At 29.5% G+C, this 21,961-nt stretch overlaps 1 protein-coding gene across 6 annotated transcripts in view; it reads left to right on the forward strand.

Moving 5' to 3' along the window:
* Nucleotides 1-21,961, forward strand: part of LOC143226659 (protein vav-like) — a 98,668-nt gene that overhangs the window by 22,806 nt on the left and 53,901 nt on the right. For 2 of the 6 annotated variants that reach the window (XM_076457925.1, XM_076457946.1), the window contains exons 5-13: nucleotides 1,580-1,688; nucleotides 4,828-4,932; nucleotides 7,806-7,874; nucleotides 9,608-9,808; nucleotides 12,731-12,826; nucleotides 14,489-14,560; nucleotides 15,453-15,545; nucleotides 19,201-19,292; nucleotides 20,090-20,138. In XM_076457925.1, the coding sequence (XP_076314040.1) occupies nucleotides 1,580-1,688; nucleotides 4,828-4,932; nucleotides 7,806-7,874; nucleotides 9,608-9,808; nucleotides 12,731-12,826; nucleotides 14,489-14,560; nucleotides 15,453-15,545; nucleotides 19,201-19,292; nucleotides 20,090-20,138 (886 nt within the window). Of the gene's footprint in view, nucleotides 1-1,579; nucleotides 1,689-2,200; nucleotides 2,316-4,827; nucleotides 4,933-7,805; nucleotides 7,875-9,607; nucleotides 9,809-12,730; nucleotides 12,827-14,488; nucleotides 14,561-15,452; nucleotides 15,546-19,200; nucleotides 19,293-20,089; nucleotides 20,139-21,252; nucleotides 21,274-21,961 lie in introns of all 6 variants that reach the window. The other 4 variants (XM_076457917.1, XM_076457936.1, XM_076457908.1 and 1 more) reach the window with 3 other exon arrangements.

Below are 21,961 nucleotides of genomic sequence, written 5' to 3' on the forward strand. Positions count from 1 at the left end.
TCTGAAAGAGTAAAAATGTCTTAGACACAAAAAAAATTCATAAACATACAATGCAGAAAATAAACAGTGGAACAGAGTAAAGACCTCTTCATCTTCACCTTTCAAAAAAAATTGTCAAAAACTTAAGAAGGAAGAGCAGAAGAGAAATATGAAGGACTAGTTTTGAAAGGTATCTGTAACCTCAATATTGTGAAAAGATGGAAAAATAAAAATCAGGTACAGACATTATCTCGCATGAAATAGGTACTCTAGGATGTAATGGAAATATGTTCTTCAGTATTCAAAATGTTTAACATACCTAAAAGAAAAAGAAATTATACCAACAGATGTATAATCAAGATTTAAGCTAACAATCTAGCAGATGAATCATTCTCTGCAAACTCTGAAGGCAATTAGGCCAGAGAAAGAAAAATGAGAAAGAATGAATCTTTATCAAAACCAAAAGAAAACAGCGATCATTACACAAGTTAAAAATCTACATGATTGTGATACTTTAATTGTTAGTAAACAATTGCATTATTAAGTGAAAATACCAGAGCCAACACAGTATATGCAATTTATTCTAGATGATATTGACAGCTTGTGCAAGTTAGGACTTGAAATATGTCATAGAAATTCCAATAGTGACAAAACAAGGTGCATCAGAAAAAAATGTGAGTAAAATGAATAGCACAATTGTCAACAGGAAAGTTTAAATTATGGTAGGAAAGCAGGGTTTACACAAAATGTTTTGATGCTTGTGCAGTCAATAAGGCATATGAAGGATGTGAGAGTTGATAATTATGAATAAGTGATGCATATTTTGCAATGGGTTGAGAATACGTGGAATTTTTTGACGTTTTATTAATAACAAGAGTCTTAACTCAACGAGGAAGGGCTTTCAGAGGCAAATCTACTTGATTTTTAAAGTTTTGAGTATTATTTTAAATATTATAATAAGCAAAAAACTTTTACTACCAAGTTAATTTCACATTTATAAAATAATTTATAAGCACCTTAAGTGAGGGATATTTTACTGTCTCAAAGAAGAGTTAGTGACAAACAGAGTTACTTTGGAAGTGCAAGTATTTTGTTTGTATTAGATTTAATGTTTTATACAGTGGTATTAATCAGATGTTTGCAAATGTGTCTTGCATGTTACTTCACTGGCATTGCAACTGAATTGACTTTCATTTATGAATTATTACTTGTAATTACATAAGAGACATAAGTTTATATCCATAGTAAGCATTAAATTGCTGTAGTTTGAACATTAAAAGTTTGAGAATCTATCTTAAAATGTGTGTAAGTCAAAGTGTGTAAGTTAGAAGCATAACCAGTTATATAGTTTCTATAGATTTCTGTCTTATATTTTTATCATGTATTTTGCACAAATTTATCCAATACTTTAACATAACTACATTTATACATTTGCTGTTAACTTTATATACATGAACAGCAAATATATTGAAACATTTTCCTAATTTTCATTTGTATTGTTTATATATTTATATGTGATAAAAATAGCAAGAACTTTTTTATTATGAAAGGAAAAAATTTTAAAAATCTAGAACCTTTTAATTCTAAACCCTTCTTTCAGTCACAATGAGGATACAATGGTGCCATTTGAATTTCCCATGAGCCCACGCAGAACTCGTGAAGAAGATATATATGAAGATCTTTGCTATGTGACTTTAAGGCTTAACGAGGTATTCCATAGTAGCAAACAATGTTACTGCGCAACCAGCATGTGATGTTGCATGGTTGTTTGCCTCATGTAGACATCACGTTGCTTGCTTTTATCAGATGCCCATATACAGAATATGCTGATATTCTGCCTAACGTTTTTTATAATTGATGTTAACTTTCCCTCTTTAGATAACTACATGTGCATGTACTAAGTGCAAACCATTTTTAAGCATGAAATCAGATTCTGAGCCTGTTGTTTTTTATGTGAATATTTGCTACATTGTTATTAGGATTTAAAAAGCTGCAGAAGAAGAAACAAGAACCCATACAACATTAAAACAAAAAAGAAATGGTGCTTTCCTCTAGTAATTGTTTTGTGATTGCAACAAAAAACTAACACTTCTCTTTGTAACATACCCTGCATGACATAGTTATGTTTGCCTGCTTAGGTAATTTAGAATAGTGGCAACTGTGAAGCTTCATTGCATGTGGCCAGCATGAAGCCCTAACTCCAGTGTTTTTTGTTGGTTAGTGAAAGCCAGTATGGAGAACTTGATGAGTATGATGAGTACTACTCATCATTGACACAAGATGATGGTGATATATATGAAGATCTGTGTTCTTTTCAGAGAAATGGGCCGTCTCAGGTATTGTCTTTGACGCATTTAAAAGTTATTACACTACATTGTAGTAATTGTTTTATTCACTATGAATATTTATTTCAGTTTATAAATACTTTCTGATTTTGTTGCTGTTGGCCACCCTGCGTTATCATTTAATTTGAAAATGTGTTAAAAGGTTTGTAGCAAGAATATAAAACCTTCAGCTTAAACAATCAATTCATTAATGAAAACTTCCTTGACATTCAGGAAGAGAAACTTTTTCTGAATGATTGACCTAACCTATTAAAGAATTTAATAAAATCTAACTTATTTAACCTTTTCTTTGCCAGTAAAGTCTCAGCCATTTTAGAATAGAGCTGAAAAGTCAGTGGAATTTACTGATATGTCATTGTGTTCATGTTCAACTAATCAGCTATTTTCTCATAAAACTAATCTTTCTATATCAGTTTTTATGGTTTTTAAAAGATAGTTTCAAACTGCTTTTCAGTGTGATTTGATGACATTTTCAATTACAACAAAGATCAAATTACTTTTTAATTCTAAGGGAATATATCATGTTACAAAACAAGTAACATGCTGAAAGTATGATTATTACTGTTCCTAAAATTTTCATGAAACTCCTTTAAACTTCTGAAATTTTGTTGATGAAAATAAACAGTAGTTTGAAACATTGATCATAAATCAAAAAAGTGCAAAACATTAAATTCAATAAAACATAAATTATATTTACTTAGTGCGGGGGATTTAGTTTAGGATTTTACATTAACACATCTAGATTGAGGCAGGCATGGTGATGTTGAACAAAAAACACAGCTACGTCTGAATGTTCAAGCACAATGTACCAAATTCTAATTTTGATTAATTGATTATTTTCATGACGTTAATTAATGCTATCATAATTTTGAATAACTGACAAATTGATAGTTGTAGGTAGACAATTTATTAAGTTTTAATCATCCAGCTGCTCATAAGAATATGAATTTTGGGGTGATATGAGTAAAATGAATATCTGTAAACATTTGAAATATTAAATGAAAATCATGTTCAAAATTGACAACATTTTAGTATTTTACAGGGGCTTATTTGCCCTTTTTTTATTTTCATTTTTATTGAATAGGTCCTAAATATTTCTCAGGGCTACTGGGGTGATTGTTTTAGAATTTTAGTTTGAAATGTTTATATTAAACAAATTCAAATTTTTTGTAGAGCTAGTTGAGTGTCTCAAACCAACAGTTTAAGCCTAATCCAAAATATTCAGTTATGTGATTTTTTTGTTCTGAAGGTAAGACATATTTCCTTAAAAATTGTTGTTGTTTTTCCCACATATGGTAAACAACACTTACTTCAACATAATTATTGACTTTTCCTATTTGTAATTATTACATTTAACTTAAAGTATCTTAAGTGAAATATAAATAAAATATACATTTGTCATAAAAATAATTGTTTTTTTCATATTCTGATTCAATGTACCTTTAAAGTGGTTTAAAACATTTGCAAAGTAAAGTTTTGTTATTGAAGCAAAAATAGAACATATTTTAATAACTATTATCTCAAAGTGCACTTTTTCTGGGGTATTAGTTAATTGTAAATTATTGATTAAATGTAGACTAATACCCAAGCATGTTAATAGAACATTACTGTAAAGGCTACATATTTTAATGGCTAAGAAAGAGGTGAAGTATTAAAGTTTGTTTAATTTTTTTTTTTCTTTTTTGAATTATCTGTATAATCTTGCAGTTTTTTTTTAAATAGAAAAACTATTGTATCTTAGTTTCATAATAAAAAAAATCTGGAAATAGACATATTTTTGAACTTTAAGATAAAGCATCTTTTTTGTTTATTAAAATTTTTTTATGGTTTTAGAAGTTAATAAAGTACCACAAAAAATCTGAAATATGCATATTATCATTATATAAATCCTGTTTATACAACTACCTTTTTAAAACAGCTATAATACTTCTATCTAATTAATTATTTTTGTAAAATATAAGTGTCTGTTTACTTTCTTTAATGTAAAGCTTTTGTTTACTTTAAAATGTATTCAGTAATTGATAACACTTGAATAATTATTTAAGTTTATTCTTTCTAATGTTGCATACAACTAAGTGGTTCATACTTCTGAACATGGGAGTACATTTACTCTTCTTGTGTTACATGTATACACACTTGAAATAAAACTATTATATGTATGACTAATTATATGAAGCATTTTTAGCTAGATGAAAAAAATTGTGAAAATTGTGTGCATGTACAGATGTAGGAAGTCAAAGCATAGCATATGGGTGCTTAATTGATGAACTGGTAAAGTTAAAATTATCCAAACAAAACTTTATAACATGAACATGAAAATGATAAAATAAAATTTAAAAACATCTTCAGGAAGTTAGGTATCAGTTGATCTCTATTTTGTAGATAATAAAAGTGAAGTCAAAGAAATTTAAGAAAATTTCTGTAGTAGTGATGTTGATATATAATACATACAGTGTTAACAATGATGTTGTAAAGTGATGGTTTCTGATTTTATGTTATTTAGATTCCAGTTCCAACTTCAGCACCTGTAGAAAAACGTGACTACTGTATCAAAGAACTTGTTGAAACAGAAAAGAATTATATTGAAGCTTTAAACATGATCATTAAGGTAATTGTATGTAGGTTTGTTTGTTTTTTTAATTAGAAACTTATCAATTCTTTCTTTGGAGAACAACTGTTTACACATTACATTTTGCATCCTAGCAGTGGCATCAAACATCTCTTATGACAAAAATAACTTCTTTTTTTTTTTTTTTTTGCCTATACTGAGCTGCTCCTTGCACCTCTTTTATGATGTGAACTCTCATAAGTTACTCATCTATGTGAGTATTATTTTGATTGGCTCCTTTTACTTCATCTGCATAATGACTTACTTCCCATAGCAGTTGTTCTGGCTTCATTTTTGGCACATGTCTCAGTTTACTGTGTTATGTAATTTCTTTAATGCAGCCAGAATATTAAGTTTTGTCACTGAGTGTTAATACCAATGCTGAGAAGCAGTCAAATATTTATGTGTATGTTTTTCTATAGCCTTATATTTCTACTATATATGCAGAACACTTGGAAAAGAGTGAATGCAAATACTTTTCTTAACTTTAATGGATTATTTTATACAAGGTATAAAAACTTGTTAACATTAAATTCTGTATAGCCTCTAGTATTTCAGTAGTATTATGTTAATATAAATGTTTTGCTGTGAATAACCTGTTATGTTTTTATGGCATACACAACAAGTAATGAAACTGATGGCATGTAACTTACCATTATTTATTATAGCCTATCTAAACTCTGCAGGTAAATTGAAATGTTTCAGGTTTTTGATATCGTTCTGTTAAATAAAAGATCAGTGACTGTTTAACGAAATGCAAAACTACATGAATCTGAAATTGGTTCCTGTGTTTGGATAACTTTTTCACGTATGTGCTGAAAAAACTAGATGAGATTTTAGCTTATTTTTTGGTTATTTTAGGAAATTGTGCTAGGACTATGATCATATAGAAACTTTTTTTTTTAAAATAGATGTAATGTAGAACTTTAAATGTACCAAAAAGGATCTTGCTTTGGTTAGCGTAATGTATATAAGAACTTTGTTCTGTGAAGTCACGAAATTCATCCTAAATGTGTTAGGGTTTAACACACTAGGATTTGGTACCTGTGGTAGGTACAGCACAGATAACCCATTGTGCAGCTCCGTGTTTAACAACACCTATGAAATTGATATTTACTCGCTCATAGTTTCTACTTTATAATAAAATATTCTCATTGAAAAAAAAGTTAATATGATGGATCAAAAACACATATCAGAACAGAAAGTATAAACTTTGTGTATTTTCTTTTACAAAAAAGTAAGTAATTTATTTAAGTGTATATTTTTTAGAAGTTAAATTAGTATGAATTTTAGCTTGATTCTCTTTTCTTTAAAAATGAAATCAATTTTTTTCTAATAATATATCTTTTACAGGGTTTTTAACTTAATTTAATGGATAAATTACAGTTATGAAGGATAAATAGGTATAAAATTGAAACCATTTATATGTATAGATGTTTAACCACACATGGAATACTTATTGAATACATAATTACACATTTTATAATAAAAATTTAAAACTAGAGATAGACCAGTCATCAATTTAAAATCACTGGATCCAAACAATAAAAAACTTAGAACTCAAAAAAGAAGTAATATATATTTTTGTGACAAAAGGAATATAAACCATCTCTAGAGGGGATTAACAAATTCATTTCAAAATTAAACATTATAATATTCCTTGCAACACAATTGAAGCAGTGAACACAGGCCTGATAAATAATAATAAGTCTGCATTCCTTGAATTTGTTTGAAACTGATGTTCTGTAAGGAAGGTCTATCAATAACCTTAAGACTCTTTTATAAAAACCAGATCAGCCTTAACACATTAAAATGCGAGTCCCAAACACTTAAACAGTAAGCCATTTGACTGTAGATGGCACAGTAATTACTGTTTGATGAAGGATTTTAATTGGGGGAAAAAACCCTCTTGCACTGAGCTGTAATATAGTTGTTTTTTTTTAGATACTTTCAACATGTTCATCCCATTTGAGGTTATTCTGAATAATAAATCCTAGAATTTTTTTATTGAATCAACTCTTGTTAGGATATTGCCCTTAAAACTTAAATAATTAACCAGTAGTTGTAAAATTTGATTTAAAAATTACAGATATTGTTAATGTGTTATGATGATGAAGTGAGGTGATTAGATCAGTTTATGTGAGATGTTAAATTTTTGGCTTCTGCATCTAGGCTTTCATACCTGTTTAGTTTTGTGTAATCGTAATGTCCTAAAAACACGTAGGTCTGAGAAGTCTTGAAAAAATTCAAATAGAAACCCTGTAATCTGAGCACTTTCGAAAGCACTCGGGGTATAGGGTTTCTGTTTCATTTTTAGTTTTGTGTAATGAAGTTCTCTCTAAATTTAGGTAACTGAATATCCAATTTACCATTTTGAATCTTATCTTGTTATTAGTTAAAATGGAATTAACTATTGGAATGAATTGAAAATAGTAGGTTTGTTGCATTTTTTAGTATCTGGGTGCTTTTGTTTTAAGTATTATATAATGTAATGAAAATAACAATACATTGCTGTAGTTTAAAATTTTGTTAAAGAATTGCATTTCCTACTTCAACGTTTTAAAATTAGGAAGGCATTAAATATCCTTTTTTTATTGTGTTGTTTTTTAAATTGAAGATAAATTTAAAATACCTTGTCTTATTATAGATACAACTTGTTTGCTCCTTTTAAACAAAAAAAATTTACAGTTATACTGACATAGCTGTAGTAATGTTTTTCAATACTCCTTAAGGATTTATCAGAGATAAAGTTGTTCTTATTTTATGGTGTGAAGAATCTTAAAATATATAATTTTATCAAACAATATGAGTATTTAAGTTATTTGTGCAGTACAATGTTTGCTTTGTAATGAGTGAATTATGTTTTAAAACAGCATTTTATGAGACCGCTGAAAAGTGCATTGAAAGAAGAAGAGCGTAAAATAATATTTCTGAACATTAAGGTGAGTGTACAAATGTAGACTAGCACTCATCTGGTGAGAATATTAATGTACTATGTACTGGTGTAAGTAACTGACTTTCTTTTCTCTCTCTCTCTCTGTTCCCTTCTCTTTTAGTTAGTTAATAAAATCAACTTTAAGTATTTTGCAATTTAGGATGTGTATTACACCTAGGCTAGACAAGTGAAAGAGTTCATTCATAGATTCAGAGGATTTTAACCTTTGTGGTAGAAGCCAAATTGTAAATAGAAGTTTTAGTGTATCAAAATGGTAGAATATATGCCACTACATTGTACACATGTATAAAATTGTTATTGAATTCAAAAAGTTATGGAAAGCTTAAAACATCTGAGCAATAGTAAAAGTATAAGTGTGCCACTTCAGTGGAAAGGTGATTAATAAATTTTTAGTTTTGAAATGATAAGAAGGTGCAAGTCATTGAAAATGTATTGTTATATGTGTCCTGATAAAAAAAAACTGTTTTGTGGAGATATTAATCATTTTCTGAGGGAACATTTTATGATTTTTTAGTTGTGTTCATATCAAGAGAGTTAAAAGCAATTATTTTAAAGTGAGTGTTATGAGAATTTTAGTCATGTAAATTGGTAAGAGTTGTATGTTTTTATAACTCGTTAATCTTGAGATTAAAGAACATCTTGTGAAATTTATTGACGTTGAGAATATATAGTGAGCAGACTATTAAGTAATAAATGCATAGATAGTGTGAGATGAGAGGGAAAAATAGAAAGACAAAGACAGAGCAGAAAAGAAACAAAGTCACTTAAAAGAGATGTTTGGACAGAGAAGGAAGGTGTAATGATTGACATAGGTCTAGTGGTTGATATATATTAGCGTGAGGTTAACAGTGTTAAAAGAGATAAGAAGATTAGTTTATTTCTTCAGAGTATTAAAGTAACTGAACCTGCCTGTGTATAGTTTGACAAAAGGTAGATGATCATTTGGAAGTAGGCCTGTATTCAGAAAGCAGATGTTTATTGGAAGTAGACCTAAATACAAAAAGAAGAGCAGGTGATTTTTGAAGTATAAGGTACAACCATGGTAATTTGAAGAAACATAGGTGAATTCTACTATGATAGTAACAAAGAATAATAATTTGGCTTGTCAACTGAAATTCTGAAGAAATTGAATAGACTTTAGTGGACTTTTAACAAGAAAAAGAAAACTGCATAGTGTTAATGATATGCTTATCATTATCTGTCGTGTAAATAATTTGTTGTACCTATATTTAACTAGATCTGATTATATGTATGTATGTATATATTATTTTGTAAACAAGTGAAGTGAATACTGTTTTTTCTATTTTTGAGTTATGCCAACTCACAGATACCTACTGTATAAGATTCCTTAGCCCAACAAGAACAATACAGAATGTATTGGAACTCAAACTTATAATGCATGTCATTTAACATACAATATGCATGTGAGCACTAAAACAATTCTAACACTGTATGAAAAACCATACAATCCATATATTTCTTTTATTTATTGGCAATCAAGTTTTATGGTCTAGAGGCTACATCTATAGCAATGCACTGACAAGAAAAAAAAAGCACAGCTGTTAACATATCTTTTATGATCCTAAGAACTAGATATTTCTTTTTGCATGATCAGTTTTATTGTTTACAAAGAATAAGCATATCATCTTGTGGTTTAAGCATGATTTTTTTTTTCATTAATCTGTATTATAACCTTTCTCTCTATATCTTTTGGAGCAGGAATTATGTGAGATCCACACTGGGTTTCACAGTGAACTATTCAAGGCCTGTACCTCCAGCCAGTATAAGATCAGTGATTGTTTCATTCATTGGAAGGACAAGTTTGTAATTTATGGAGAATACTGTTCTAATCTACCATACTCTCAGGAGCTATTGGATGACTTGTGTAATAAAAATGAGATTATCAATCAGTCTGTTCTGGTGAGTCGTGGATTTTTTTTATTACATCAGTACTTTAATAATGTAAAGATTACTAAAATATTTAATTTAATTGTGGTATAAAGTTAGAACTGTAACTTTCGTTGGGGGAAAGATGTTACTAAAGGTTAAACAGGAACTAGTTACAATACAAGAATAAAACAATATTAAACTGAGAGCAAAAAGGAGTTTAGAACTGATACAACACCTGCCCACACAAATGAGATAAAAATTATAGGTTATCAAGGTGTATCTGTTTTTATTACTGTAGTGGCACCTAATGTACAATTTTCATTGTGATAAGGAAAGTGTATTATAAGTAACATACATGTATACACACACAGAAGTAAATTTTAACAATATTTAGATATCTTTACCAAAATCAAGCACAGTTTTGATTTTTTATTTGAATTTCATTTATCATTTAAAGCACAAAAAACTATGTTAAAAATACTTGTTTCATAAACAAGATGTTATAAAGCATTAATATTAAATGAAACACTCAGAGTGTTTTCTTATTTGTGTAGCTGTATTTTGTTCTATCAACTAAGTGTTCACACCAAAGAAAGCGTGTGTGCTGTCAGATTAAGGACTGTTTTTAAATAATTGTATCATAAGTATGGTAGTACTTACATTTGGAATGAGTCAGATATGTTTCTTTGGTAGTTTGTCCCATTGTCTCAAGAAAAGTTCTTGGAATTCACAAACCATTCTGGTTTTATGATAATGATATCAAACTATCGAGGATGTTGAATCACAAAATAGGTGTATCTTACATACTTATTGCTGTAACAGGCATTATCTTGCTGCTATACATTCTAAAGTTCCGTCCGTGTATGGTGAAGAACCTAGATCTGTACCGGTTTTAATGCGGAGACAGTGCTTATCAGTAAAATGTATGTTAAGCAGTCATGTACTGAATTTTTTTGCTGTTAAATAAATAAATAAAAAAACAGAACTTCTACATTCCAAAAGTGTCTTAAAAAGTTTCAAAGCAATGCAAAAACCTAAAAGTAATATGTTTGAGAATTTCATAGATTCTTAAATAAAACAAGATATGAAGTATTTTAAGATTAATAGAATGAAGTGAATAATTAAAAATTTCTTGGATGTATAATTGGATTATTTTTGCTCATTTGTTTTGTATCTGTCACCAAAAAAAATAGTTGAAACTGTTTTAAAAACAATTTCAATGTTAATATATATTTGGTTATTTTATGGAACAGTCCAATAAATGTAGATAAAATAAAAGTTAGTTCAAATTTGTAATAACCATTTGAGATTTAAATAAATGCTCACTTGAAATACTATAGAATTATCACCATTTAACTCTTGCTGCTATGAAATGTACTGCTGTCAACAGAACAGATTATTGCACGTGTAGAGGACAAGCTGAAATACATGTCAACTGTCAGGAAATGTTTAAACTTAATTGAAACAGTTTAAGTTAAACAGAAGTCATATATTTCAAAATAATAAGTTAAACATACACTTTATCTCAAAATTACAATAGAGCTTCTTTGTAAATGACATTTGCAGTTTACTTTCATCCACCAAAAAATAAAGGTTTTGAGGAGATTCTGTACTCTTCACCTCATTATGGTTGTTTCAGAAACAGTTTATCAACTTTCATACTTTGAATTCCTTTACAATATTGAACATTATCTAAAGCATCAGCCTGACAATATTGTTTGAGATTGACTCAATAGGCTGGAAGTAATTAACTAACAAGCTTCACAAAGTAAAAATAGGGTTAAGCTCAATTTTGACTCCTTTAGACATTCCTTATAGTTCATAGTGTTTGTATACAAATTTTGATTAAGATCAACCTAATAGGCTCAGAAGAGTTAAGGTGCAAACAAACACAGATTTCTTTATGTAGTATAGTGTGCAAATTAAATTTTGTTATTTTTAAAGAATAATGTAAATCAGTGGCAAAACATCAAGATTTTATTAATCTTCATATTTAGTACAAAAGAAACTTGATAAAAGTGCTTAAGTTTAGCAAACAGTTAATTTTTTGTCTTCCTTTTGCTTTAATAACTGTAGACAGTTTTTTAGACACTGTTACAACATATTTAGTCAGTGTCCTTTGGGATTTTAATCCAAATGTCTCTAATACATTCCCATAAAGTTTCTTTAGAAGTAACTTTTCATTTATCAAGTTTTTGATTCCAGATCTGTTCAGTTGGGTTGAGATATGGACTCTGTAGAGACCATTGCATCATTTGAATGATTCCTGCAGCTTCTTTTTTTAGCTAAGTAAATTTTGCATTGGTTGGATGAGTATTTTGGGGCCATCATCTTCTTGATAATAGGATCCTTTACCAATAATATGAAAACCATTGGAATATACCATGATGAATCAGTACCTGATGGTACTTGTGCTGGCCTGTTATTCCATCTGTTTTGCAAATATTTTCTGTCACCTATGCAGAGAAATGAAAGTTTTGTAGATTTATATTTCAGACTGTTATTTAGAAACCTGAGATGGAAATGTGTTGCTTGACCTCCTCCATTATCCATCCAGCCTGTGGTATTTCCATCTCCAACAGATCTATTGATCATGTATTTTCCTTCCAGGGCATTCAGGGAATTTTTGGGGTTTGGTTATTTGTTGTGCCCAAAAAAATGTTTCAAATAGTTTTCTCCACATAATTATATAAATTGTATCAAACAATGAAATGATTAGCATATGACCCATCCTTTGTGTGTATGAATGTGTTTGTGTGTGAATGTATATAAAATGGTTTTGTTTTCCTTGTATTGCAGGAAGCCAACCATCCAAGATGGGACAGGTTTCAAGCAAAATGAACTATATGCACACAAGTTATACATACACACATGTTGAGAAATCTATCTGTGTAATTGATATTGATTTGACTCAATGTATTAATCTATTGCTTTGTATAATTTTTCTATCAGAGGTGTCAAATGGAAGCTAATGAGGGAAAGTTTAAACTACGAGATTTACTTTCTGTTCCCATGCAGCGTATTTTAAAATACCACCTCCTGCTTAAGGTAAGTTTTTAGTATTTTTATGTTATCAGTTACCCTTCACTGGACCAATGAAATACTTTTTGTGATGTTTCAAATTGATTAATGAAAGTAACTAATATTAGTTGTGAAAATATTGATAGGAAATTATTTACTTAGTTTCAAAGTGTGTCTCATTGTTTGTTTCCTTGGATGGAGAAAGAGGAATTACATATTCCGTAAAAGTTGAAGTTGCAAAAATTGACCAGAAGAAAATTGTGTTTCATCATAGGAATTTTTTTGGTTTATTTTTAAAAACAATTTTTAATATAGCATGATCTTTGCATAAAACTTGGATTTTTTCTAATACAGAACATTTCAGTAAAGCTGTAGTTGGTTCTGTGTTAGCATAATTAGAGAATTGGAAGGAAATACTGTTTGATTTAGAAAGATAGTCATAATCTTTATCAGAAAGTTGAGGCTTTTTGTGATATGATTCATCATGAGATCGTGATATATATTCAATCTCAATGTTTTAATGGATCCACAATGGCCATTTATCAGCAGAAATGGCATACTTATAACCAGTAGTGTTTCATAAGGAAATTGAATCCTCTTCACCCCATAGAGCCCACTATTTCTCTTTTTGTAACTTGTTCTTTTGACAGAAGTCTAGCTTCTTCTACTTTCACTGTATAAGGCAGCTTTATTGACTACTTTTCATTTTTCTAAACATTGGAAGGACTTCGAATCTTCTGTGCTCTATTGCCTTCTTAAATCATTTAGAGTCCTTTGTCCTGAACTGCCTTTTCAATTGTACAATTGGGATATTGAGATGATTTAATATGCTTTGTCTCAATGTTCTTTTGAGCCTTCAGCCTTATGTACCATGTATCACCTGTTCTTCAAAGTGTATTTTTTTGTTGCTGCTGGCATGCAGATGTTGTAGGTCAGAGTTGTTTGCACTATGTACTGCTGTACTCTTTTAGTTTTTTTCTTCATAAGGCTTTGACAGACAGGGAAGGGGATAAATCCTTCTCACCAATTAATTTGTTGGCAATTTCTCACTGACTGTTTTGAGAATGCAAGTTTTGTGCATTATAAACAATCAAAATGAAAAAAATTCTAATTTTGGGTCCACTAACTGACACTTTCATAATTCCTATCAATTGCTTTCATAAAAAATAGAAAGATATACTTAGTAATCACACTTTCCAGCATAACATATGTCTACAACTATCAAACAAATAAATGCAAAATACTTTTAAATCTGGATATCTCCATTGATAAAAGTATAAAAGAGATTTATTAATTATTCTACATTTTGGTTAAAATAAAGAAAGAAATCTCAACTGAGAACACAAAAAATATGCAGGAAATAACAAAATAAACAACCTCTATATTACATGTTTCTAAACTTATTATTTGCCTTTTAAACTGTAAAGTTGTGCACTGTGTGTAATTACAAAGTAGAGGAAAGCAAAAACAGTTGTAAATTTTACAAATATTTATTACAACTATGGTTTAACAAATTAAGGTATTGTAATAAATTAAATATTTGAGTGAAGTACATCTAACATTGTTTTCTTTTGTTGTGTAATTATGGTGCACATCAAGTATCTGTTGTTTCATTGTTTCAAACACTAATTACATATTTTGTGTAACTTTGTTACCGAGGTTTGTGTTAACCACTTTTTATTCACACAGGAACTACTTAGGAATACACCTAAAACTCATGAAGATTATGTGGGACTAGAGAAGGCATTAGACTGTATGCTAGTGAGTTGTATAGATTTAATACATATTTAAAGTTTTAGTCATTGTGAAAACTGAAGTGAAAGAGGTTTCATTCCAAGTTTTTATATCTTGCAAAATGTGTGACAGTAAATGTTAGTAATTATATACTTCTGTAATTTTTAATTATTTATTCAACTAGAATTATCTTTCAGTTGCATACTTTTGAAAAGTTAGCTTTGAAATCTCATAAAATTGCTAACTAGAAAGTGCAAATGGTTGGTTTTATTACTACTGGAATTTTGGCCTAAAGTGAGAAAAAGCTGGTCATTCAGGTCATATTAGAAAATTTTATCAATTTCTTTTACTAAAGGGGTTTGTTTATCTCAATTATATTTATGATGTTAATAATGTAAAATCCAAAAAAAGTTTATCATTTTTAATTTGCAAGTACATAAAACATGGAATCACATTTAGTTGGTAAAAATACAAAAATCTGAAACCATGTTTATTCATACTTTATGTGAACATTATTATTAAAATTTAAACAAGTAAATTGATTGCTGTGAAAAACAACTATTTTGTAATTTATATAGAACTAGGTTCTTGTTTATATTATGTTCCCCAGTGGGACAACAATAAATCTGTGGATTTACGACACTAAACTCAGGGCTTTGATTTTTGTTGTGGACACAGCAGAAAGCCCATTGTGGTTTTTCTATAAAAGGAAAAACATACTACTTTCTTGTTGTAGGTTTAAGATTTTGGTTTAACAATTAAATTAATTCATTTATTTTTTCTAAATATTTGTTTTTTGTAGTTTATTGTGATGTTTAATTCAGAAATTTTCTGTTGTGAGAAGGTGTATTTCCACGACACTGTCTTCACTGAACAAAGTTACAGAATAGTTAAAGTTGTTATAACGTTGTTTCTCTAGGACATATCTCAGTATATAAACGAAGTCAAAAGAGATAATGAAACTTTGGAAATCATAAAAGACATCCAGGTCAGCATAACAGACCTTGACATGGTATGTATATTGCTAATAACATTAAATCCAGTTTATAAAATATTACCAAAGCAACTGCTACATCTATTCCCCTTGTGTAATACAAGACTTGTAGTATAACAGACATTTATTTTGGAACCAGCGCAGCTGTCTTTTATTAGTTTCTTTATAAAGAATTAATATTCTCTTCCAAATATTAATTTTATTACTGATACTCTTTTAGTTATTTTAGTAGCTGTTTCAGACTTATTGTGTAGTTCTTAATAGATGAGCATTTATTTATGTTTATAGACTTAAAATGGATCAGTAAATTTAATGCTGTTTCCTTTTGTTGTTGTTTTTTTAATACTATACAAGATAAATTTTTTTCTGTCTTTCTGTGTATAATTTCCTCCACCAGTTATGTTTAGAACCATAGTTCTGTGGGATGGCTTTGTGACTACTTTTGTACGTGTGGCATATATTTCCTAATTCAGGATTTACATAGGTGTTTGGAACACTGGAAAGTTATGGAAAACAAGCTCTAATAATTTTAGTACCAGAAATCCTGGCAAAATTGCTGTTTTAATTTGTGAACATCAAAAGCTCAAATATCAGTATCAATAAAACCTCCCCCATGAAATTATTAGCTTAATTGAAAAGTATTTAACAAAAAACGTAACAGCTTAGTCACTAGGATTTGATGTTTATTTTGTGTCAGCCATCAGCTTAGTCATTGGGACCTGATGTTTATCTTGTGTCAGTCATTATGATTTTTGTGTATTGCAATAACCATTTCTACTGGCTTGCACTGAGAACGCTCTCTGAACAGGCATCCTTTATCGTGCTTGTTATGAGATTTTTAGCAGCTTACATTCAAACTTTAATTAAACTATTTTTTTGTTTATGTTATAACAATTATTTTAGCGGAAAATTATGTGTAATAATACACATTTTAATACTAAATACGTTTTAAGATCTTAATTTTATAAGGCAGTATTAAAAAACATCCTGAATTTTCCCCAGCGTGAGAAATGTGACTCTTTTTTTCTATGGACCCCCTCGTCTTTAATTTATTCACTATCCCTTCAGTAAGTACGAAATTTAATGTAAGTTACTCACTATAATATCATTATCACTCAAAAAAAGCATAAGTTTTTGTGTTTTTGTAGCCTTCAGTCTTGTTTAGTTACAGAGCTACAAATAAACAAATTACCTCTCTTGCCAAACCACTTGGTTTGGATTCATGTGTGTGGTTTCAGTTTACCTCCTCTGGGATCTAAACATCCACCCACTTGTTTGTTGTGCATGGAGACCAGTGAAGGGTAGGAGAGGATCCTGGTGGTTTAGGGGTCCAACCCTAACACACCACTTTGGCCTTGAATTCCTGTAGTTGGGTGGCCCCACTTGGGTCAGTCGGCTGGTTCACTTGGGCTAGGTTCAACCAAGTACCAATGTGGGATGTTCTCAACGGGTGTTGTGGACATTATATCTGATGCTGGTGTTTGGGTATATTTTGCTGCAGTGTCTTTGTTTGACATTGTAGCGCATCCCCTCATAAGGCTTCATGGTGGGTAGGGTCAATGGGCACCAAAATATTCCTTTTTTTATTATGGATCCTCTAAATAAAAACTTAAATAAAATAGTGTAAAAACAGTCCACAGGTAAATGACCACATCTTGAAGATTCTGAGCAGCAACCTTTAACATCTGTAACACCGATTGTACCTCATTTTCTTATACTACATTCTCTATCAGACAAACCTTTAAGGCAAATGTCTCCCTTTTTCATTCAGAAGGGACTAGAGGGACTTGCTGGTGCTCCAAAGTCAGTAAAGAAGTTTTGATCTGGTGACATATTGGTGGAAACATCCACATCTCAACACAGTGAACTCTTATTGCATTCAAAGGCTATTGAGGTTATGTCTCAAGCTACTTTGAATTCATCATGAGGAGTTATTGTTGAGAGGGATTTGGAGAAAGTCCCTGAATCAGAGATTCTTGCTGGTTTCTCCACCCAAGGAGTTTCTGCAGTGAGGCGTATCTTCACTCGCAGAGATGGAATTACGATGCTGACCAATGTTCTCATTCTGACATTTACATCACCACGTTTATCTGCCACCATTGACACAGGTTATCTTAATTGCAGGGTATGGCCATAATTTATACATTAGACATTTTTTAATGAGATTTCCTTTTAAGAATTGCAGTCCATCTAGTTCAATTTGAACTTAGAAAATGGCCGTAATGTCAAATAACTTAAAACCAGCACTGGAAAAGCCATTTTCAGGTGACTAATGGTGCTGTTTGAACTATCTGTTAGTCATCCTGGTGAGGTACTAAACTATTGCTATAAGTCTTAAAACTTTTATTACTTTACTTTTTTGAAAATGGCCATAATGTCAATTAACTCAGAACCAGAACTGGAAAGGCCAACTTCAGGTGACTAACAGTGGTTTTTGTACTTACCGTTAGTCTTCCTGGCGAGTTATGATAATTGCAGTTGTGGTAAAGATAGTCCTTTACAACTTGTATTACTGTAGTTTTTCTCTTAACACTGTAGACTAGATGTAAACATTGGTTTTATGCTACTTATGTTTTTTTTGTTTTGTTTTACCTTAATATCCTTTGTATGAATTTCACTAAATTTGCTTTAATTTTCACTTTTTACCAGATGTTTGGTGCAGATAGCCTAGCTGCTTTGTGCCATAAAACACTAAATCAACCAACCAACTCTTCCCACATCTACAAGTCACATCTTTTCTTTCAGAATTTGTTCTTTCTTATGCTTAATACTATATTATGTATAACTAATAGAATACCAATATTATATTATATTATGTTGTATTTTTGTACAGAGAATTGGCAATTACTCTTTCAGTACAAGCTTTGTTCCCACAGGAAACATATTGACTAGCGTGGATGAATTTGTAGCAGATGTTGTTGCATAATCAGAAAGCTAGAAAATTTATAATAGTTATGGGGCATTGTCTGTTTTTTACATGTTGTTAACCTCTGTTTTTTGGTGCATTATTTAATTAAATAAAAATTATTTAGTGCACTACTGTCACTAGCATAAAAACAAAAATAAGGTTAATTATTGTAATCAGTTAATAGCAAAAAAAACAACAGGTAGGTACTTCTTATTTTTCATATGTATTCTTTAGTTATTGTTATAAAAGTAACTAAAATGTAAAAATAGAACACTTTTTAAGTCAAATAAGATTAGGTTAGGTTAAACAAATAATAATATAAAACATTTTTCATGAAGTACACTCTTGAGTAGTTTTGAGAAGCTTGTGGATAATGTAATTTGACAGAGTAACATGAGCTGCACATTTCATAAGTGATTTACAACTTATGATAGCAAGAATATTTGTCAAGGAAGCTCTAAAATTATCTTTTAAAAAGTCCTATATACCTTCTGTTTTCTTTAACTTTCTTCTGTCAGTTCATTTGAATGAACATCTTTTACATATTTTATGCTCCCAGCTGAATACTGACTTATGTTTCTAATGGTTCGTGCTCCCTACACATGCTTTCAAGAAAATTAATGCAAAGAATGTGAGTTTGCTAATTTTTCCTTATTATATTTCTGATCATCTTGAAGAAACAGAAGGAAAAGTTAGTATTTTGTCCTTGTATTGATATGGAATAATTATATGTTTGTCACACTTTAAAATCTTTTCTTTCTTTAGCCTGAAAACACAGAATTGAGAGATTATGGTCATCTGCTGAAGGATGGTGAGCTTAAAGTTAGATCACATGATGACAACAGGCTAAAAAATAGGTAATTACATGTGTGCTAATTTTACGTTTTCAGAAGTTTCTCTATTTTATTCAATTGTGTAAGAATTAGTATGCCCAATGACTGCTTAAAAATCAAACTAACCATGACACACACAATCAGTGCAATATATTATATTGTTGTAAGCTGTTCCCATTTTCAGCAGTAGTTATATTATTGATTTTTAAGTACATTCTCTGAAGTTTTCTTTATAAGCTATAATTAACCTAAAAGTAATACTTCATAGAGATACCTTCTTCAATAAGGTATCTTTGTATAGGTCAAACTGCAAATGTGTCTATTAACTTTAAAAAAAGTCTTTTGCTTGAGTCATAACTTTTATCTTTTTAATATAATGGACTCTAGTATCATTTTTAAATCCCTTCCTGTACATGTTTATCAGTATTACTGAGTTATATTCATAATTTAATTAAACCACTATACTATGTATGCTTTTAAATGAAATTAGCATTATCAAGTATGTTATGATTCAAAGTCTTATATTATTTAAATTAAATCAAATTGTTTAAACAATAATTAAAAACTTCATTACTTTCACTTGAAGTGTTAGTTGCTATAGCAATTGACCTTTTGTCTTTATTATACAAGAAACGAGGACAGTTAAAAATGGTTCTGTTGTTGACAGTATCAGTATTTCAAAAGCAGTAAAATCTGTATCAGTATATTCACTATCACAAAAATGTTACTGTGTACTGTTGAATTTGAGATATTTTTGTTCAGTTAATTTGTATTTGAAATTCACACACATTGCTTATGAATGTTTTTTTTTTCCATTTCAGATACATTTTTGTGTTTGATAAAGTCATGCTTATGTGCAAATCAACAAGGGTAAGTATTTTTTTAAACCGAGAATATTTATTAATTTTTTTAAAGTTATATCATTAAAAAAAATTGACACAGAAGTTTTCAGTTCTAACTATAAGTAATCTTGAAATGTATTGCAATTACTGTATTTTGTTTTGAAGGTTTAACATAATTTACATTCATAACCCTAGTGGTTGTTATGGCCTTATTTTAAAGAACTTTTTTCTAACTTACTTTATTTTATCCTGTTTTACTGAAAACATAATATACCTGACAGTGTAGATAGCCCTCATGTAGCTTTTCCCAAAATTCAAAATAATAATAAGTTGAATAAAACAGGTCACTGAAGTATCTAGATTATCTGATAAGTTTTAAATTGAATGAAACAATTATTCTTTGATTTAAAAATATATATAAAATATCAATACTACTCTTTTGTTTCTTAGACTTTTCAATCTTTTATTAACTCTTAGACTTACTGGTAGTAAGTTGAGGATGAATTTCTCTTTGTTTTATAATCTGTCAATGGTAATGTTTAGGGCCTAGAATGATGGACTTTTGGGGTTCATTTCCTGTGGCAGACACAGTGCCTGTAGCCTATATTTCTCATGTTTTAAGACTTTTGATAATGAAATTCTGAGAATTTTTTTATTATTTTATTTTAAACAAATTCTAAGTTTATCTCTTTATTTTATTATTATTATTGTTGTTACCACTGAATGTTTGACTTTTGTCTTTTGCCTCTCAAGAAATTCTTGGATTTACCATTAATTTCCCCTAAACTTTTAAAGTTTAAAATTTAATGACATATAAATATTTCATACACTAATCTGAAACCTCTGTACTAAACTGCTGGAAAATGAATGTCAATTTATTTAAATTCAGTATTTTAAATTAAGAGTGTAATGCAATATCATTGAATAATTAATGCATTTAATAGTGTAATATTTTTCTTAGTGTGTATTGCATTTAAGCTACAAATTTTGTATGTCAGGATGAGTATCTCAGAACAGTATCATAACCCTAGAGTATATTATTATTGTTAAAACATTTGAATGTTGCTTTTTCCTTAACCTCAAAGTTTTTAATTTTTGGTAAACATACTTTTCTTTTCATCTCTTCATGCTGCACGGAGCAGATAGTGGACAAACTGTTTGGGGTAATTCAGCTTAGTTGTACATGCATGTTTATATATGTTAATAAGGCAGTATCATTTATGTACTTACTGTATTGTTTGTGAAGTTAAAATATTGTTCTTTGAGCTCCTTTGGAAATTGTGTTTCATAGTTGATTGTAAAACATGTATCGCAATTTTCATATGTATTTATTTGCTCTGTAATTCTTAAGGTCAGTAGATTGTTAATAATCTTTCTTTTCTTTGTTCACTTATCCTTATTGATGTTTTGTGCTTGTGGATTGCAACAAAGTAGTTTATTACTACACTTTCTATTCCATTTCTTCACTTGATCCATAATATTGTACAATGTATAGTTTTAGTTGTTACTCTGAAGAGATCTTACATTTTACATCAAATGTCTTTCTTTTTGGTGATGGTTAGCACTTGAATGTCTGCATTCTTTACTTTCTGTTGATGTGTAATTACTGACTTGTACATTTTGTCAGATTACAAGTAGTACTGTTGTTTTGTTTTTATTTTCTGAGTTGATTAGCAAGTGTCAGCCATTTGTTAGCTGTACTTAATGTTTTCAGTTAGTTTTGTAATAGTATTTATAATTTTTCATTTATAGTAAGGTTTAATTATAATGTGTACGTAGTTTATTTATTTATTTCGCTTATCATTAAAACTGTTCTGTATACGTTTCCAAATGCCAGTTGTTATCTTGTAG

The sequence above is a fragment of the Tachypleus tridentatus genome, chromosome 1 (genome assembly GCF_004210375.1).
Source record: "Tachypleus tridentatus isolate NWPU-2018 chromosome 1, ASM421037v1, whole genome shotgun sequence".
Classification (NCBI taxonomy): domain Eukaryota; kingdom Metazoa; phylum Arthropoda; class Merostomata; order Xiphosura; family Limulidae; genus Tachypleus; species Tachypleus tridentatus.